The sequence below is a fragment of the Electrophorus electricus genome, chromosome 5, assembly GCF_041902795.1.
Source record: "Electrophorus electricus isolate QZ-2024a chromosome 5, ASM4190279v1, whole genome shotgun sequence".
NCBI classification, from domain to species: Eukaryota; Metazoa; Chordata; class Actinopteri; order Gymnotiformes; family Gymnotidae; genus Electrophorus; species Electrophorus electricus.
Genome location: NC_137501.1, coordinates 11,315,001 through 11,331,968, shown reverse-complemented (window position 1 = coordinate 11,331,968; position 16,968 = coordinate 11,315,001). Strand labels below are relative to the sequence as shown.

At 43.8% G+C, this 16,968-nt stretch overlaps 1 protein-coding gene across 8 annotated transcripts in view; it reads right to left on the bottom strand.

The window, feature by feature from the left end:
• The window catches only part of camk2d2 (calcium/calmodulin-dependent protein kinase (CaM kinase) II delta 2), a 47,173-nt gene that overhangs the window by 2,112 nt on the left and 28,093 nt on the right, over positions 1-16,968 (bottom strand). The window contains exons 13-21 of one of the 8 annotated variants that reach the window (XM_035529687.2): positions 16,345-16,385; positions 15,449-15,508; positions 11,206-11,250; positions 10,885-10,933; positions 10,473-10,571; positions 9,102-9,122; positions 8,565-8,640; positions 5,886-5,980; positions 576-804 (exon numbers count right to left, since the gene is read on the bottom strand). In XM_035529687.2, the coding sequence (XP_035385580.1) occupies positions 576-804; positions 5,886-5,980; positions 8,565-8,640; positions 9,102-9,122; positions 10,473-10,571; positions 10,885-10,933; positions 11,206-11,250; positions 15,449-15,508; positions 16,345-16,385 (715 nt within the window). Of the gene's footprint in view, positions 1-571; positions 805-5,885; positions 5,981-8,564; positions 8,641-9,101; positions 9,123-10,472; positions 10,572-10,884; positions 10,934-11,205; positions 11,251-15,448; positions 15,509-16,344; positions 16,386-16,968 lie in introns of those variants that run through there. The other 7 variants (XM_035529689.2, XM_035529688.2, XM_035529690.2 and 4 more) reach the window with 7 other exon arrangements.

The window sequence follows — 16,968 nt, the reverse complement described above, 5'->3', positions numbered from 1 at the left end:
ACCCCTCTAAACTACATCTTTGATCTTATCACCCTTCATCCATCCCTCTAAACTACATCTTTGATCTTATCACCCTCTGTTCAACCATCTCTGATCAGCCTTCAGTTGGCTGTTCTGGTTTTTTCTGTCCTGGCATCAGTTGCATTGTATCTTTTATTGGATCTTAATTTTATGATTGGATTCTCCCAGCATGCTGCTTTCCTAGGTTAATGATTTGATCTTATTGTGTAATTTTAAGTCATTGATAGTGTATGCTTTTAGATATCTTGTTTATTTGTTCTAGTCCACATCTTATTAAGCTGATTATATTGTGCAGCAATTTGGTTGACACTTGCTGTCTTTTGAATGTGCTATACAAATAAAATTGTTGCACACACAACAATTTTACACAACAACAAAGGTCTAGAGTTTACTTTTGGCATAAAGATTTTACTTGATCCCTGGCAGAAAACCAGTTTATACAACAGAAAAAACAGAAAAGGCATCTCCATTTGACACTGACAGATGAACTCTGTGTCACTAATAGAGTCATAGCAGATTAATAGATTGATATTGATTGATCAGATGACTCTTACTTGGTGGGGACACTGGGGGCTCCAGAACGATGGAAGTGGATGTTTTGCCACTTGCCATCACGGCGGTGCCAGACGCGGGTCTCCTCGGACTGCATGGTGCGAGGCCGTCCACTCCCGTCCATGTACTGTGTGAGGCGGATGTACGCAATGCAGGCAGCGTCCTCACCAATCAAGTGGACATGAGGGTTGAGCAGGATTGTGTGCACTGGTTTATTCCCTTTGGAAAGGGCTGAGAAAAACAAAGACAGAATGAGTTACTAATGAATTACTAATGAGTTACACAGTCCGAATGCTACAGCCCATTCACTAACCCTAACGCCTAACCCCACGACTCAGTCACTAACCCTAACGCCTAACTCCACATCTCAGTCACTAACCCTAACGCCTAACCCCACATCTCAGTCACTAACCCTAACGCCTAACCCCACGACTGTCACTAACCCTAACGCCTAACCCCACGACTCAGTCACTAACCCTAACGCCTAACCCCACATCTCAGTCACTAACCCTAACGCCTAACTCCACATCTCAGTCACTAACCCTAACGCCTAACCCCACATCTCAGTCACTAACCCTAACGCCTAACCCCACGACTGTCACTAACCCTAACGCCTAACCCCACGACTCAGTCACTAACCCTAACGCCTAACCCCACGACTCAGTCACTAATCCTAACGCCTAACCCCACGACTCAGTCACTAATCCTAACGCCTAACCCCACGACTCAGTCACTAATCCTAACGCCTAACCCCACGACTCAGTCACTAATCCTAACGCCTAACCCCACGACTCAGTCACTAACCCTAACGCCTAACCCCACGACTCAGTCACTAACCCTAACGCCTAACCCCACGACTCAGTCACTAACCCTAACGCCTAACCCCACGACTCAGTCACTATCCCTAACGCCTAACCCCACATCTCAGTCACTAACCCTAACGCCTAACCCCACGACTCAGTCACTAACCCTAACGCCTAACCCCACATCTCAGTCACTAACCCTAACGCCTAACCCCACGACTCAGTCACTAACCCTAACGCCTAACCCCACATCTCAGTCACTAACCCTAACGCCTAACCCCACGACTCAGTCACTAACCCTAACGCCTAACCCCACGACTCAGTCACTAACCCTAACGCCTAACCCCACATCTCCGTCACTAACCCTAACGCCTAACCCCACATCTCAGTCACTAATCCTAACCCCACATCTCAATCACTAACCCTAACGCCTAACCCCACGACTCAGTCACTAACCCTAACGCCTAACCCCACATCTCAGTCACTAACCCTAACGCCTAACCCCACGACTGTCACTAACCCTAACGCCTAACCCCACGACTCAGTCACTAACCCTAACGCCTAACCCCACGACTCAGTCACTAATCCTAACGCCTAACCCCACGACTCAGTCACTAATCCTAACGCCTAACCCCACGACTCAGTCACTAATCCTAACGCCTAACCCCACGACTCAGTCACTAATCCTAACGCCTAACCCCACGACTCAGTCACTAACCCTAACGCCTAACCCCACGACTCAGTCACTAACCCTAACGCCTAACCCCACGACTCAGTCACTAACCCTAACACCTAACCCCACGACTCAGTCACTATCCCTAACGCCTAACCCCACATCTCAGTCACTAACCCTAACACCTAACCCCACGACTCAGTCACTAACCCTAACGCCTAACCCCACATCTCAGTCACTAACCCTAACGCCTAACCCCACGACTCAGTCACTAACCCTAACGCCTAACCCCACATCTCAGTCACTAACCCTAACGCCTAACCCCACGACTCAGTCACTAACCCTAACGCCTAACCCCACGACTCAGTCACTAACCCTAACGCCTAACCCCACATCTCCGTCACTAACCCTAACGCCTAACCCCACATCTCAGTCACTAATCCTAACCCCACATCTCAATCACTAACCCTAACGCCTAACCCCACGACTCAGTCACTAACCCTAACGCCTAACCCCACATCTCAGTCACTAACCCTAACGCCTAACCCCACATCTCAGTCACTAACCCTAACGCCTAACCCCACGACTCAGTCACTATCCCTAACGCCTAACCCCACATCTCAGTCACTAACCCTAACGCCTAACCCCACATCTCAGTCACTAACCCTAACGCCTAACCCCACGACTCAGTCACTAACCCTAACGCCTAACCCCACGACTCAGTCACTATCCCTAACGCCTAACCCCACATCTCAGTCACTAACCCTAACGCCTAACCCCACGACTCAGTCACTAACCCTAACGCCTAACCCCACGACTCAGTCACTAACCCTAACACCTAACCCCACGACTCAGTCACTATCCCTAACGCCTAACCCCACATCTCAGTCACTAACCCTAACGCCTAACCCCACATCTCAGTCACTAACCCTAACGCCTAACCCCACGACTGTCACTAACCCTAACGCCTAACCCCACGACTCAGTCACTAACCCTAACGCCTAACCCCACATCTCCGTCACTAACCCTAACGCCTAACCCCACATCTCAGTCACTAACCCTAACCCCACATCTCAATCACTAACCCTAACGCCTAACCCCACGACTCAGTCACTAACCCTAACACCTAACCCCACATCTCAGTCACTAACCCTAACGCCTAACCCCACATCTCAGTCACTATCCCTAACGCCTAACCCCACATCTCAGTCACTAACCCTAACGCCTAACCCCACATCTCAGTCACTAACCCTAACGCCTAACCCCACGACTCAGTCACTAACCCTAACGCCTAACCCCACGACTCAGTCATTAACCATAATGCCTAACCCCACAACTCAGTTATTTCATTATTTAATAAACGTATCCACTTTATTTCATTATGTCATTATTTAATAATGGTATCCACATTATTTAATTATTTAATAACCCTATCCACATTATTTCATTATTTAATAACCATATCCACTTTATTTCATTATTTTATTATTTAATAATGGTACCCACATTATTTAATTATTCTATTATTTAATAACTGTATCCACATTATTTCACTATTTAATAACTGTCACGGGACGCTCCCCCCCACAAGTCATGTGGTACAGCCTGCCGCGTGCAAGGGGGTTCACGCTTGTTTATGGCCACGCCCCCCTGAGGGCACGCACCTGTATGGGGTTAAGTGTCAGTGTTTGTTAGTCTATTTAAACCCCTGTCTGTACATCCCTCACTGTGGGTCATTGTTTAGTTGTCAGTCAAAGTTTATGTTAGTATCCGTGTTTGTCTAGTCTGTGAACATGTTACAATTGTTGTTAAGGTTAGGTGTGTTCATGTTCTCTGTTAATGGCATGTGTGAGTGCCATTGTTGTCTGTTACATGTTGTATCATTAAATGTTTCACTACGTCGAGAGAGTCTGTGCGTCCTGTTCCATGCCCTTCGGCACTCGGGCAATCGTTACAATAACCATATCCACATTATTTCATTATTTCATTATTTAATAACCGTATCCACATTATTTCATTATTTAATAACATTATCTACATTATTTCATTATTTCATTAATTAATAACATTATCCACGTTATTTCATTATCTAATAACATTATCCACATTATTTCATTATCTCATAGTGGTATCTACATTATATCTTATTATATCCACAATATATCTGTCACGCCTTTTGCAAGGACACCCTCTACAGTGGACTACCTTACCCACAAGCCTCCTGTGTGTTCCCAGTCCCCAGATTATTAGCTGCGCTTGTGTCTTGTTTTCTCTAATATGTTTCGCTATATAAACCCTCATGTTTCTGTGTCTTTGCGAAGTCTCATTTGCCTGCCTTACGTTTCTGAGCCGTTGTCTGTTGTATATTCTCGTTATGTATCGGATTACTGCGTGTTTTTTGATTATTCATTTCCTGTTCCTGTTTAGACTTGTTTGCTCTGTGCTACATTTGGAAAGTGTCAGGTTCAGTGAAAGTGTCAGGTTCAGTGAACAGAGATGGAGTCACAGGCAGTAAGACGGATGCAGAGACAGACACCAGGCAGGGGTAATACCCAAATGTAGCACAGAGCAAACAAGTCTAAACAGGAACAGGAAATGAGAGTAATCCAAAAACGCAGTAATCCGATACATAACAAGAATATACAACAGACAACGGCTCAGAAACGCAAGGCAGGCAAATGAGACTTCGCAAAGACACAGAAACATGAGGGCTTATATAGCGAAACATATTAGAGAAAACAAGACACAAGCGCAGCTAATAATCTGGGGACTGGGTACACATAGGAGGCTTGTGGGTCAGGTAGTCCACTGTAGAGGGTGTCCTTGCAAAAGGCGTGACAGATATAATGTGGATATAATAAGATATAATGTAGATACCACTATGAGATAATGAAATAATGTGGATACCAATATTAAATAATGAAATAATGTGGACAATGTTATTAGATAATGAAATAATGTGGATAATGTTATTAGATAATGAAATAATGTGGACAATGTTATTAGATAATGAAATAATGTGGATAATGTTATTAGATAATGAAATAATGTGGACAATGTTATTAGATAATGAAATAATGAAATAATGTGGATAATGTTATTAGATAATGAAATAATGTGGACAATGTTATTAGATAATGAAATAATGAAATAATGTGGACAATGTTATTAGATAATGAAATAATGAAATAATGTGGATAATGTTATTAGATAATGAAATAATGTGGATACCGTTATTAAATAATGAAATAATGAAATAAAGTGTATACTGTCAATAAATAAAGTAGTAGGAGATGATGTATGATGGTTAGGATTAATGGACTAGGGTTAGGGTTAGGGTTACTAGACTAGGGTTAGGGTTAGGGTTAATGGACTAGGGTTAGGGTTAGGGTTAATGGACTAGGGTTAGGGCTATTGGACTAGGGTTAGGGTTAGGGTTAATGGACTAGGGTTATGGTTATTGGACTAGGGTTAGAGTTAGGGTTAATGGGCTAGGGTTAGAGTTAGGGTTAATGGACTAGGGTTAGGGTTAGGGTTAATGGACTAGGGTTAGGGTTAGGGTTAATGGACTAGGGTTAGGGCTATTGGACTAGGGTTAGGGTTAGGGTTAATGGACTAGGGTTAGGGTTAATGGACTAGGGTTAGGGCTATTGGACTAGGGTTAGAGTTAGGGTTAATGGACTAGGGTTAGAGTTAGGGTTAATGGACTAGGGTTAGGGCTATTGGACTAGGGTTAGGGCTATTGGACTAGGGTTAGGGTTAGGGTTAATGGACTAGGGTTAGGCTTAATGGACTAAGGTTAGGGTTATTGGACTATTATATTATGATGGACTAACCGTTCTCAAAGTAGAAGCGGTGGAAATCATGTCCTTCCACCAGGTTGCCCAGAGCCTCTGGCTCAAAGGACGTCAAGCCTGGGTCACAGAGTTTACTGTGAAACACACAAACATACACACATGCACACACACACATGTGCACACGCACACACACACGCATGCACACGCATACACACACATACACACAAAAGCACCAAAAATGAAAGGTGTACACTCAACCTTTTCTAGCATATTGAAATCATGGCCAAACATATCTGACAGTATCTGTCATATCTGATGCTGGAATGTTCGATCTGATCAGGAAAGATGTGCTTGTGTTCAGCTTTTTGATTGGCTGACTGGTTGCTGCATAGCAACCTTTTTTCCCATAGGAAAAACACACAGCCACACCTACTGTAACTGGTTACACACTAACTGGTTACACTCTACTGGTTATCAATCAATTGGGACTCCATGACAACCATTTAACCACCTAGGAACATGTTGTGAAATAGGTGTTACGTTTACACAGCAACTGCTTAAGATGCAATTCAATACAGCCAGGTGATTACATACCACCGTGCTATTACATACCGCAATTAAACATAGCTAAGTGATGTCATACAAGACATAACAAAACCAATTACATAACCTTACAAAAATGTATGATATCACATGACTGTGCTATATGACATCACATGCCTGTGTGCTGTATGCCAAGCCCATGTTATGTTATGGGTTGTTCCATTACAGGGGTGGGGGTTACCATTCACATGTTTTGTTATGGGCTGTTCCATTACAGGGGTGGGGGTTACAGGGGATATAATACACACAAATTTATGTAGTCTACTACCCTATCTGTACATTCCAGATAATATTCACTTTACTCAGCTTGGGGCTTGGTTCAGGATTGGGGGCGTGACTGAGCGTTGTCTGTGGGGCTTGGCTCAGGAGTGGGGGCGTGACTGAGCGTTGTCTATGGGGCATGGTTCAGGAGTGGGGGCGTGACTGAGCGTTGTCTGTGGGGCTTGGCTCAGGAGTGGGGGCGTGGCTGAGCGTTGTCTATGGGGCATGGTTCAGGAGTGGGGGCGTGGCTGATTGTTGTCTGTGGGGCTTGGCTCAGGAGTGGGGGCGTGGCTGAGCGTTGTCTATGGGGCATGGTTCAGGAGTGGGGGCGTGGCTGATTGTTGTCTGTGGGGCATGGTTCAGGAGTGGGGGCGTGACTGAGCGTTGTCTATGGGGCATAGTTCAGGAGTGGGGGCGTGGCTGATTGTTGTCTCTGGGGCATGGTTCAGGAGTGGGGGCGTGGCTGATTGTTGTCTGTGGGGCATGGTTCAGGAGTGGGGGCGTGGCTGATTGTTGTCTCTGGGGCATGGTTCAGGAGTGGGGGCGTGGCTGATTGTTGTCTGTGGGGCATGGTTCAGGAGTGGGGGTGTGGCTGATTGTTGTCTGTGGGGCATGGTTCAGGAGTGGGGGCGTGGCTGATTGTTGTCTGTGGGGCATGGTTCAGGAGTGGGGGCGTGGCTGATTGTTGTCTGTGGGGCATGGTTCAGGAGTGGGGGCGTGGCTGATTGTTGTCTGTGGGGCATGGTTCAGGAGTGGGGGCGTGGCTGATTGTTGTCTGTGGGGCATGGTTCAGGAGTGGGGGCGTGGCTGATTGTTGTCTCTGGGGCATGGTTCAGGAGTGGGGGCGTGGCTGATTGTTGTCTGTAGGGCATGGTTCAGGAGTGGGGGCGTGGCTGATTGTTGTCTCTGGGGCATGGTTCAGGAGTGGGGGCGTGGCTGATGTTTGTCTCTGGGGCATGGTTCAAGAGTGGGAGCGTGGCTGATTGTTGTCTGTAGGGCATGGTTCAGGAGTGGGGGCGTGGCTGATTGTTGTCTGTGTGTGATTACCAACAGCCTTCTTACATCTGCTTCTCTTTCAGTAGCTTGTTGAGGCCCAGGAGAGGGAATTAGTTCACACACACACACATTTTCTAGACACGTAGTTTCCAGACACAGATCTCATATGAAAGAGAAGTGAAGTGAAGCTTAAATATACAGTTGTGAGTAACCTTTACACAGACCCAGACTGAGGTGTGTGTGTGTGTACTCACGAGTAACTTTTACACAGATCCAGATTGAGGTGTGTGTGTGTGTGTGTGTACTCACGTCACGAGTAACCTTCACGCAGATCCAGATTGAGGTGTGTGTGTGTGTACTCATGAGGAACCTTCACACAGATCCAGATTGAGGTGTGTGTGTGTACTCACGAGGAACCTTCACACAGATCCAGATTGAGGTGTGTGTGTTTGTGTGTGTGTGTGTACTTACGAGTAACCTTCACACAGATCCAGATTGAGGTGGGTGTGTGTGTGTGTACTCACGAGTAACTTTCACACAGATCCAGATTGAGGTGTGTGTGTGTGTGTGTGTGTGTGTGTACTCACGAGTAACCTTTACACAGATCCAGATTGAGGTGTGTGTGTGTACTCACGAGTAACTTTCACACAGATCCAGATTGAGGTGTGTGTGTGTACTCACGAGTAACTTTCATACAGATCCAGATTGAGGTGTGTGTGTGTGTGTGTGTGTGTGTGTACTCACGAGTAACTTCTACAGATCCAGATTGAGGTGTGTGTGTGTGTGTGTGTGTACTCACAAGTAACCTTCAAACAGATCCAGATTGAGGTGTGTGTGTGTGTGTGTGTGTGTACTCACGAGTAAGCCTCAAAGTCACCGTTGTTGATTGACTCAATCAGCTGCTCTGTGACTTTAATTATTTCCTGCTTCCGAGCTGAAACACAAAGCAAAGACACAAATCATGTTGTGGCACTTTTCGCTACACCACAATCAAACCATCAAAGTGGCAGATCCAAAACCTAAATCACTTAAACTTTTAAGCTTTTAGATACCCATTTATAAGCAGCAATACAGTGGACAGCAAAACAATAACCAAATTAATTGCTACAAAATACAAATAATACTTAATCAGACCAGAAGTTTCTGTCATTTTGTGCGTGGTAGTCACCATAGCTGCAGCTCTGATTCTGATTCCAATTGTGATTCTGAACACACAAATCTGATTAGATTCAGGTTCATATTTATAAATGGGCAGCTAAGGTAAGTACTTCCCGAAAGTCCCTTGTGGTGTGAGGTGTTTAAGAATGTTAAGAATGTGGTGTTTAAGAATGAACAGTGTTTAGTGGCGGAGTCACAGGAAACACTTTCATCCAAAAGATTAAAGGACTCATTTACCTTTACTGATAACATGGCAAGCTAAGGAACAGCAGAGACATGCCTCACGATTGGTCAGAACGTCACATTTCTTAGAGATTAAAGGCACAGTGCCTGTGTATCTACTGCACGATAGCAACAGCATAAAGTTTAACCAACTGGGCAACAAGACATGTTACTGACATCTAGAGTGTTCAGGTAATCTTCACTGTTAACTATGCAAAATGTGCATATTTAGTAGCATTTAAATGATAATGGAGCATCATGAAAAATTAATGATTTGTTTAGTGTCTCATGCCCGGAAGGTTTCTGGTGAACGTGATGGTTATAAATGCTTAATGACTTAAAAAAAGACACAAATGCATTGCATCTGTTCTCATAATGACAGGAAATGCTGGTATTTTAGCTCCTGCTCAGCATAACATGGTAAAAATATAAAGTTTAAAAAAATATAAAGTAAACTGTTGAGTGCAAGCATTCCAGATGTTTCCGTAGCAGTTGTTTTCAAGCAAAATGGCAAATGCCATCAGACTGAAGCTGGCAAACAATATTACATGTGTACAAATCAAACTAAGCAGAGCCATTTCCATTGTCTTTTAGTCACTTGAAAAATGGCTGCAGACAAACTGCCCACTGCACAAAGGCAAGGAGCACCTAACTGTCAGACCCAGGGAGAAAGAGCAATGTCCTCTCTCCAGACAAGAACTTAGACGTAGGTGGGGTTTGGGGTGGTGCTCTTGGGGAGACAGAGTTAGAGAGCGCATGGTGCTCTCAGAGACATAAGTGATGTCTTGGGGTGGTGCGCTCAGGGAGTCGTAGGTGGTGTTTAGGGGTGGTGCTCTCAGAGAGACATAGATGGTGTTTAGGGGTGGTGCTCTCAGAAAGACACAGATGGTGTTTAGGGGTGGTGCTCTCAGAGACGTAGGTGGTGTTTTTGGGTGGTGCTCTCAGGGAGATGTAGGTGGTGTTTATGGGTGTTGCTCTCAGGGAGATGTTGGTGGTGTTTTGGGTTGGGCTTCTAATGCTGAGACTTTTTTGAGACATCTAGAGTGTGAGGGTCAGATGTGGGCTGTTAAGGGCAGTTGGGGTTAATGTGGTCAGTTGTTGGTTTTATATTATTCAATAAATAAAATGAATAAATATTATGGGCAGTTAAGAGAAGGCTGGAGCTAAAAAAAAGCAGTCCAAGGACACATACAGGCAGGGCAGGTGGGGACATTAAAGATAGCTGGTATTAAGGGTTAGAGTTGAAAGGCATTGAGGGCAGATGCAGGGTATTAATGGTATTAAGTCTCTCAGTTGTATGGAACATTTTGGGGCAAGTGACATTGGCATAAAGAGTGGGCAGGGGCAGAGGGGTAAATGTCTCTCTCTGGCCAGGGTGGGACTTACTCAGCATAGCGGAGACGGGGACCTGCCTGGGATCCAGGGGTAACGGGCGGGCGGAGGACTGCCAGACTGAGCTAATGCTGAAGCCTCCCAAACGCCTAGCTGTGTACAGCCCGGGGAGGGGGGGGGGGGGGACCACAAACAAACAAACAAAAACAAACAAGACATTTCTGAGATATGAACAGGAAAAACTGCCACAGAAAGCAGAGATGCTTCGGTGAAAGATGTGGAAGGCTGAGCAAAGGAAGAGTGTACATACAGAGAGAGCGAGAGAGAGAGTGGAGAAAGAAAGAATGAGCCCACAGGAAGGGGATGAAGCAGCCACACAAACAGACAGAGGGATGGATGGATGGATGGATGAATGGATGGATGGATGGATGGATGGATAGATGGATGGAAGGATGATTGTGCCTACCCTTCAGATCTTCCTCCTCTATTGTGGTGTTGGCGCTCTCTGTTGATTCCTGAGACAAAATAGAATCAAATCTCTAAGATTCCCAGTGATCACCAGCAGAATGTGTGCTGCGTCTGCCTGAGCTGTATAAACTCCAGAATGGAGCAGGAGACTCTCCTTCTGAGCCAACATCTGGGATATTTCAGCACTGACGTAGAGACTAAAGACTGCTCTCGCTGACAGTGCCTGATGCCGAGAGCCGTGCTTCACTTGTAGTCCATCCTCTTTCCCCCCTGAAAGTGAAGCAGGCTACATTAAACAAACTGAAAAGATGACTCTCACCTTATTCCTCTCTACAGGATTATGGATTACGGTAGTCTGTGGTTCCTGAGAGAGAGAGAAAAGTTATAGACTTTACACACATGCTCATAAACATACACACACAAACTCTAGATTCATTCTCTCAAATATATTAAATACACACAAACACACAGCTAAAGAGTAATGGCTAGTGTTTGTGGTCTTGGACTAAACAAACACATTGGGTGTATATAATCAAAATAAATGTAAAAAACCCCACATCTTTGTTGCAGGAATTCATTCAGACTGTCTGAGCCAATGGAAACTGAGCAAAGTGCCACAAATGGAAACAGATTCCCTAGATGTCAGCCTTCCTCTAATCAGCCTTCCTCTAATCAGCCTTCCTCTAATTGGAAACTCACTCGACATGAAGGATTTGAATCAGACAGACCTGTTTGTAGTCCTGTTTGTGCGCAGTTCTGCATGTATATTTTAAAAATACAACTGCATTTTCAAAAAATAATGTAATCCTTTGAATGTATTCCAAGAGTGAGAACGAGAGTTGTGACAAAGTTTATGCACTTTAATCAGGATTTCAATGTTTACCTTTAAAATGTGATCTGATCTTTCTCTAGTTACAATAACAAACAGACTGTCTTAAGAAGCAACATTTTACAAGTGATGTATATTAAAAAATGATCTAAACAATTAATATCTGATATTAAGAAAGAATGTGAACCTCTAGGATGAAGGTAAGTGAAGTCATGTATTGTAATCCAGGTGGAGTTGCCTATCCTACCAAATAATACAGTACCCACAGTTAATAGCAGCTTTTCACAACATGATCCTGTCCAGGTGTAATATGGCCAAATAAAAAGAGATTTTGAATGATCTAAAAGAAAATGCATTAAATTTCACTGCGAAAAGCTTGGGCCTCCTCAGCCTACAGGCAAGCACATGGTATACAGCAAATAAAACACTTCCTAATACTTGCAAATAGAACCTGTTAGTAGAAACTCTTCCTATTACATGCAAATAGTATTAAGCCCAGTTGGTTTACCTCATGGCTGTGTGAGGCTGAGATCACTGAGCACAAGAGACCCTAACCCTAACCCTCTAACCCTAAAACTAACCCTCTAACCCTAACCCTAACACTAATACTAACCCTCTAACCGATACCCCAGCCCTAACCCTAACCCTAAAACTAACCCTTTAACCCTAACCCTAATACTAACCCTCTAACCGATACCCCAGCCCTAACCCTAACCCTCTAACCCTAAAACTAACCCTCTAACCCTAACCCTAACCCTAATACTAACCCTCTAACCGATACCCCAGCCCTAACCCTAACCCTCTAACCCTAAAACTAACCCTCTAACCCTAACCCTAACACTAACCCTCTAATCTTAAGCCTAACCATAACCCTATCCCTAACTCTAACTTTAACACTAACCCTCTAACCTTAACACTAACCCTAACTCTAATACTAACACTAACACTAACCCTAACCCTTTAACCCTATCCCTAACTATAACCTTAACCTTCTAACTCTATCCATAACCCTAACCCTCTAATCCTAACCCCAACCCTAACCCTCTAACCCTAAGCCTAACACGAACCCTAACACTCTAACCCTAACACTAACATTAACCCTCTAACCCTAACCCTAAAACTAACCCTCTAACCCTAACCCTAAGCCTAACACTAACCCTAAGCCTAACACTAACCATAACACTCTAACCCTAAAACTAACATTAACCCTCTAACCCTAACCTGAACCCTAACACTAACCCTCTAACCCTAACACTAACCCTCCAACCGAAACACTAACCCTAACCCTATCCTTAACCATAACCATAACCTTAACCCTCTAACTCTACCTGTAACCCTAACTCCAACCCCAACCCTAACCCTAAGCCTAACACTAACACTAACCATAACCCTAACACTAACCCTAACACTCTAACCCTAACATTAACCCTCTAACCCTCAGCCTAACCCTAACACAAACCCTCTACCCCTAACCCTCTAATCCTAACCCCAACCCTAACGCTGACACTAACCCTAACCCTAACCCTTTCTCTAGAGAGTTCTCACATTAGAACTGTGGGCTAGCAGGCATCTCTTACTGGCTCAGTCCACACATTCAATCACATGCACAAAAACACTGAACAGGACTGGAATTCATGGGAGGAAATGAGAGCATGAACCAACTGCTCTCTAAAGATTAAAACACTGGAGTGTCTTACATCTGCTGAAGGTCACCTCGATGTTCCTATTCACTACACCATGCAGCAACATTATATAAACAGATTACAAGATCAGATTAAAAGTTTTGGTAAATATATACTATTATATTTTTTAACAACACAGTCCTGAACGCCATCTGCAATTTACTTGATTCGCATGGACACATTATCAACATTTATAGCATTCCCCACACGACCTCCTCCGGGCAGCGTCTTTTTCCTTCAAGCTCAAGCTCCTCTAGGCCTGGGAGCTTGAGGGTCCTGCATAGTATCTTTGCTGTTCCCTGGACTGCACTCTTCTGGACGGAGATGTCGGATGTCGTTACTGGGATCTTTTGGAGCCACTCTCCCAGTTTGGGGGTCACAGCCCTAGTGATCCAGTTACGACGGGAACCACAGTTACCTTCACCTTCCACATCTTTTCCAGGTATTCTTTCAGCTCTTGGTATTTCTCCAGTTTTTCATGCTGCTTTGCCCTTCTGTCACTTGGGATTGCCACATCTATCACTATGGTCTTCTTCTGATTTTGTCAGTCTGTATCTGGAAGTCCCACAGGATATTAGCTCAGTCATTCTCCACCACCTTTGAAGGCATATCCCACTTTGACCTCAGAACTTCCAGCCCATACTAGGCACAGATGTTTCTGGGGTCCTGCCTGCTGTGGTAGAACCCAGCCTCTACTGATCTTGTATTCAGAGCTTGTTCCTGTGCTGCCATGATTAGTGCCTCTGTGCTGTCTTTCAGTCCAGCCTTTTCCAGCCATTGGTAGGATTTCTCCATATCAGTCACTTCCACTATCTGCTGGTGGTTCAAATCCTGCAGGGGTTTTTCCTCCCATGATGGTCTCTGTTCCTCCTCACTTTCATCATCCTCAGGTTTCTGCTGTCTGAGGTTCTCACTAAGATCTTCATCACTTAGGGCCATCCTCCTGGTGTACTCCTGGATCTTGGTTGTTTCATCCTGGACAGTGGCTCTGATGCTCACTAGTCCTCAACCCCCCACCTTCTGCTTAGTGTATATAGGGTTAATATTTTTAATTATCAATTACTTGGCTTGTTTAATTGTTTTAATTGTTAAATCAAAATATGAATTTAATTATTATTACTTTTCGACAATGATCAGATCACATTTTTGGGAGCAATTCATGTGGAAATCCAGATCATTTTCTTACAACTATATATATGAAGTCATACAAAAAAAATGTAATTCAGTATAAAAAGCACTAGAAGGACCACCTATTTTAGATTATGGGACAATAAAATGTACAATTGTGTTGCGCAGTACTATTAGCAAGACTAAATAATTTAAATTATTTTAAAAAGGCTTTTATTATTCCATGTTCTCTTTTACTGCTTAATTACCTCATTAGCTATATAGATAACTAATGTGGCTATTACTTGATAGCCAATGTGGCTATTACTTGATAGCCAATGTGGCTATTACTAGATAGCTAATGTGGCTATTACTAGATAGCCAATGTGGCTATTACTAGATAGCTAATGTGGCTATAACTAGATAGCCAATGTGGCTATTACTAGATAGCTAATGTGGCTATTACTAGATAGCTAGCTCATTAACTGTAGTAATAGCCACACTCTCGCCTATGAATTAGCCAGTGAGATAAATGTGGTAATGAATACCATGTAAATTAATTCCAAATTAAATACTGGATTAGAATGCATGTCAATACATAAAATACTCTTAAATTATTGAAATTCTGTTCAATTTTGCAGATTGTAATATCATGCTGAGCGCCTTGAGAAAAACCTTGTTTCAAAAGGGAATGAAAATCCCTATTCACTACATTCCCTGGGAATTATTTTGATGTTACAGTGAGCAGGACCACATGGTCAATCAGTGACTAGGAATAGTTGCGATGTTTTTTCAACCAAATACAAAATACTGTTTGTGGAGCCTTGAATTATTGTGTTAATTTTTTTGGTCCTTGAAAAATTCCCCAAAGATTTCCCGTAAGGTGTTAAGTGGAGATGGGTGTGCAGCTGTCATGCAGAGGGTCAGTCTGTTGCTGTGGATACCAGTGCTGGAGCAGCGCCTGTGTCTTTGGGACTGCTGGCTATGTTGGTTTTGTTGTTGACCTGTAGGGGGCAAGAGGAAGCAATCAGACATTACTAAACAATACACTGATGGTTGCTATGGAACCATGGATGAGTGGTACAGAACTGCTTGCAAAAATCCAGACAAGACTGATGACATGTAAATACACACACCTGTAAAGGTACTGAACAACACCTGTAAACTTATTGAACAACACCTGTGCGTTTGCTTAACTGTGGTTCAATGGTGCTGTGGTAGTGGGTTTGGGGTAGTGGACTGTGGTTCAGAGGTGCTGTGTTAGTGGGTTTGGGGTAGTGTTCTGTGGTTCAGTGGTGCTGTGTTAGTGGATTGTTGTTCAGTGGTGCTGTGTTAGTGGACTGTGGTTCACTGGTGCTGTGTTAGTGGATTGCGGTTCAGTGGTGCTGTGTTAGTTGATAGGGTGGTGGTAGCTCAGTGGTTAAGGTACTTAACTTGTAATTGGAAGGTTGCTGGTTCAAGCCCACTACTGCCAACTTGCCACTATTGGGCCCCTGACCAAGGCCCTTAACCCTCAAGTTGTACTCAGTCATAATTGTAAGTTGCTTTAGATAGAAGTGTCAGCTAAATGCTGCAAATGACTGTGGCTAGTGAATGGTGCACATCAACATCTGGGCTACAGTATGAAACATGTATAAAATACTCCCATAATGTAGGTGTTCCTAATACTGTATCTGGTATAGGCTCAAGGTAGGTGTTTCTAACATGGTGAGGGTTTGTAAACTAACACATTTAGTGTGTTTATGGATAATGATATGCAACTTGCAATAAAATGAAGAGTGGATGTAGTACACACTTTAAGTCTTTAGTGAGATGAGTGCAAACAGCAGATGCCACGCACCTTGACACCATCCGGCTTCTTGTTTAACAAGCTCTTGGCTGCTGTTAGACCAAAAAAAGAAAAAAGATTTTAAAAGGGGAAATAAACTGACGGGCCCAGATTATTCCCCATGCGACAGGCAGTTTGGGACTGGGGTCCAAAACAGACACCATTATCAACAGAGTCATTAACACAGTTATTAACACATAGCCATTTGCAAGTAAGGCAAGCTTTCGCGCATAAACCCAATGTCTGTCATAGCTGTGCAACTTAACTCTTACATGAGATGTGTGTGTGTGTGTGTGTATGAGTGAATCATACCCACGATGCTGTGAATAGACATGCCAGGCCTATAAATCTCTGCTTGCACATATCGGCAAACTACTCACCTTCACTGGTTTATAACACTGAACCCCTTTAGCTGGTGTTATCTAGAGATGGAAATCTCTGTCCTAACAATGTTCAACCTGATTACAATCCTTTAGGCATTGATTCAATGCCTCATGATAGCATCCTTCTCATGTTTCTGCTCTGCCACACAATATCCTCTTCACATGTGTCACACACAGGCTCACTTTGGTACCCTAGGGATCTGGATTAACTGCTTTTTAACATTATTCTCACATTCACTTATACTTGACTCTA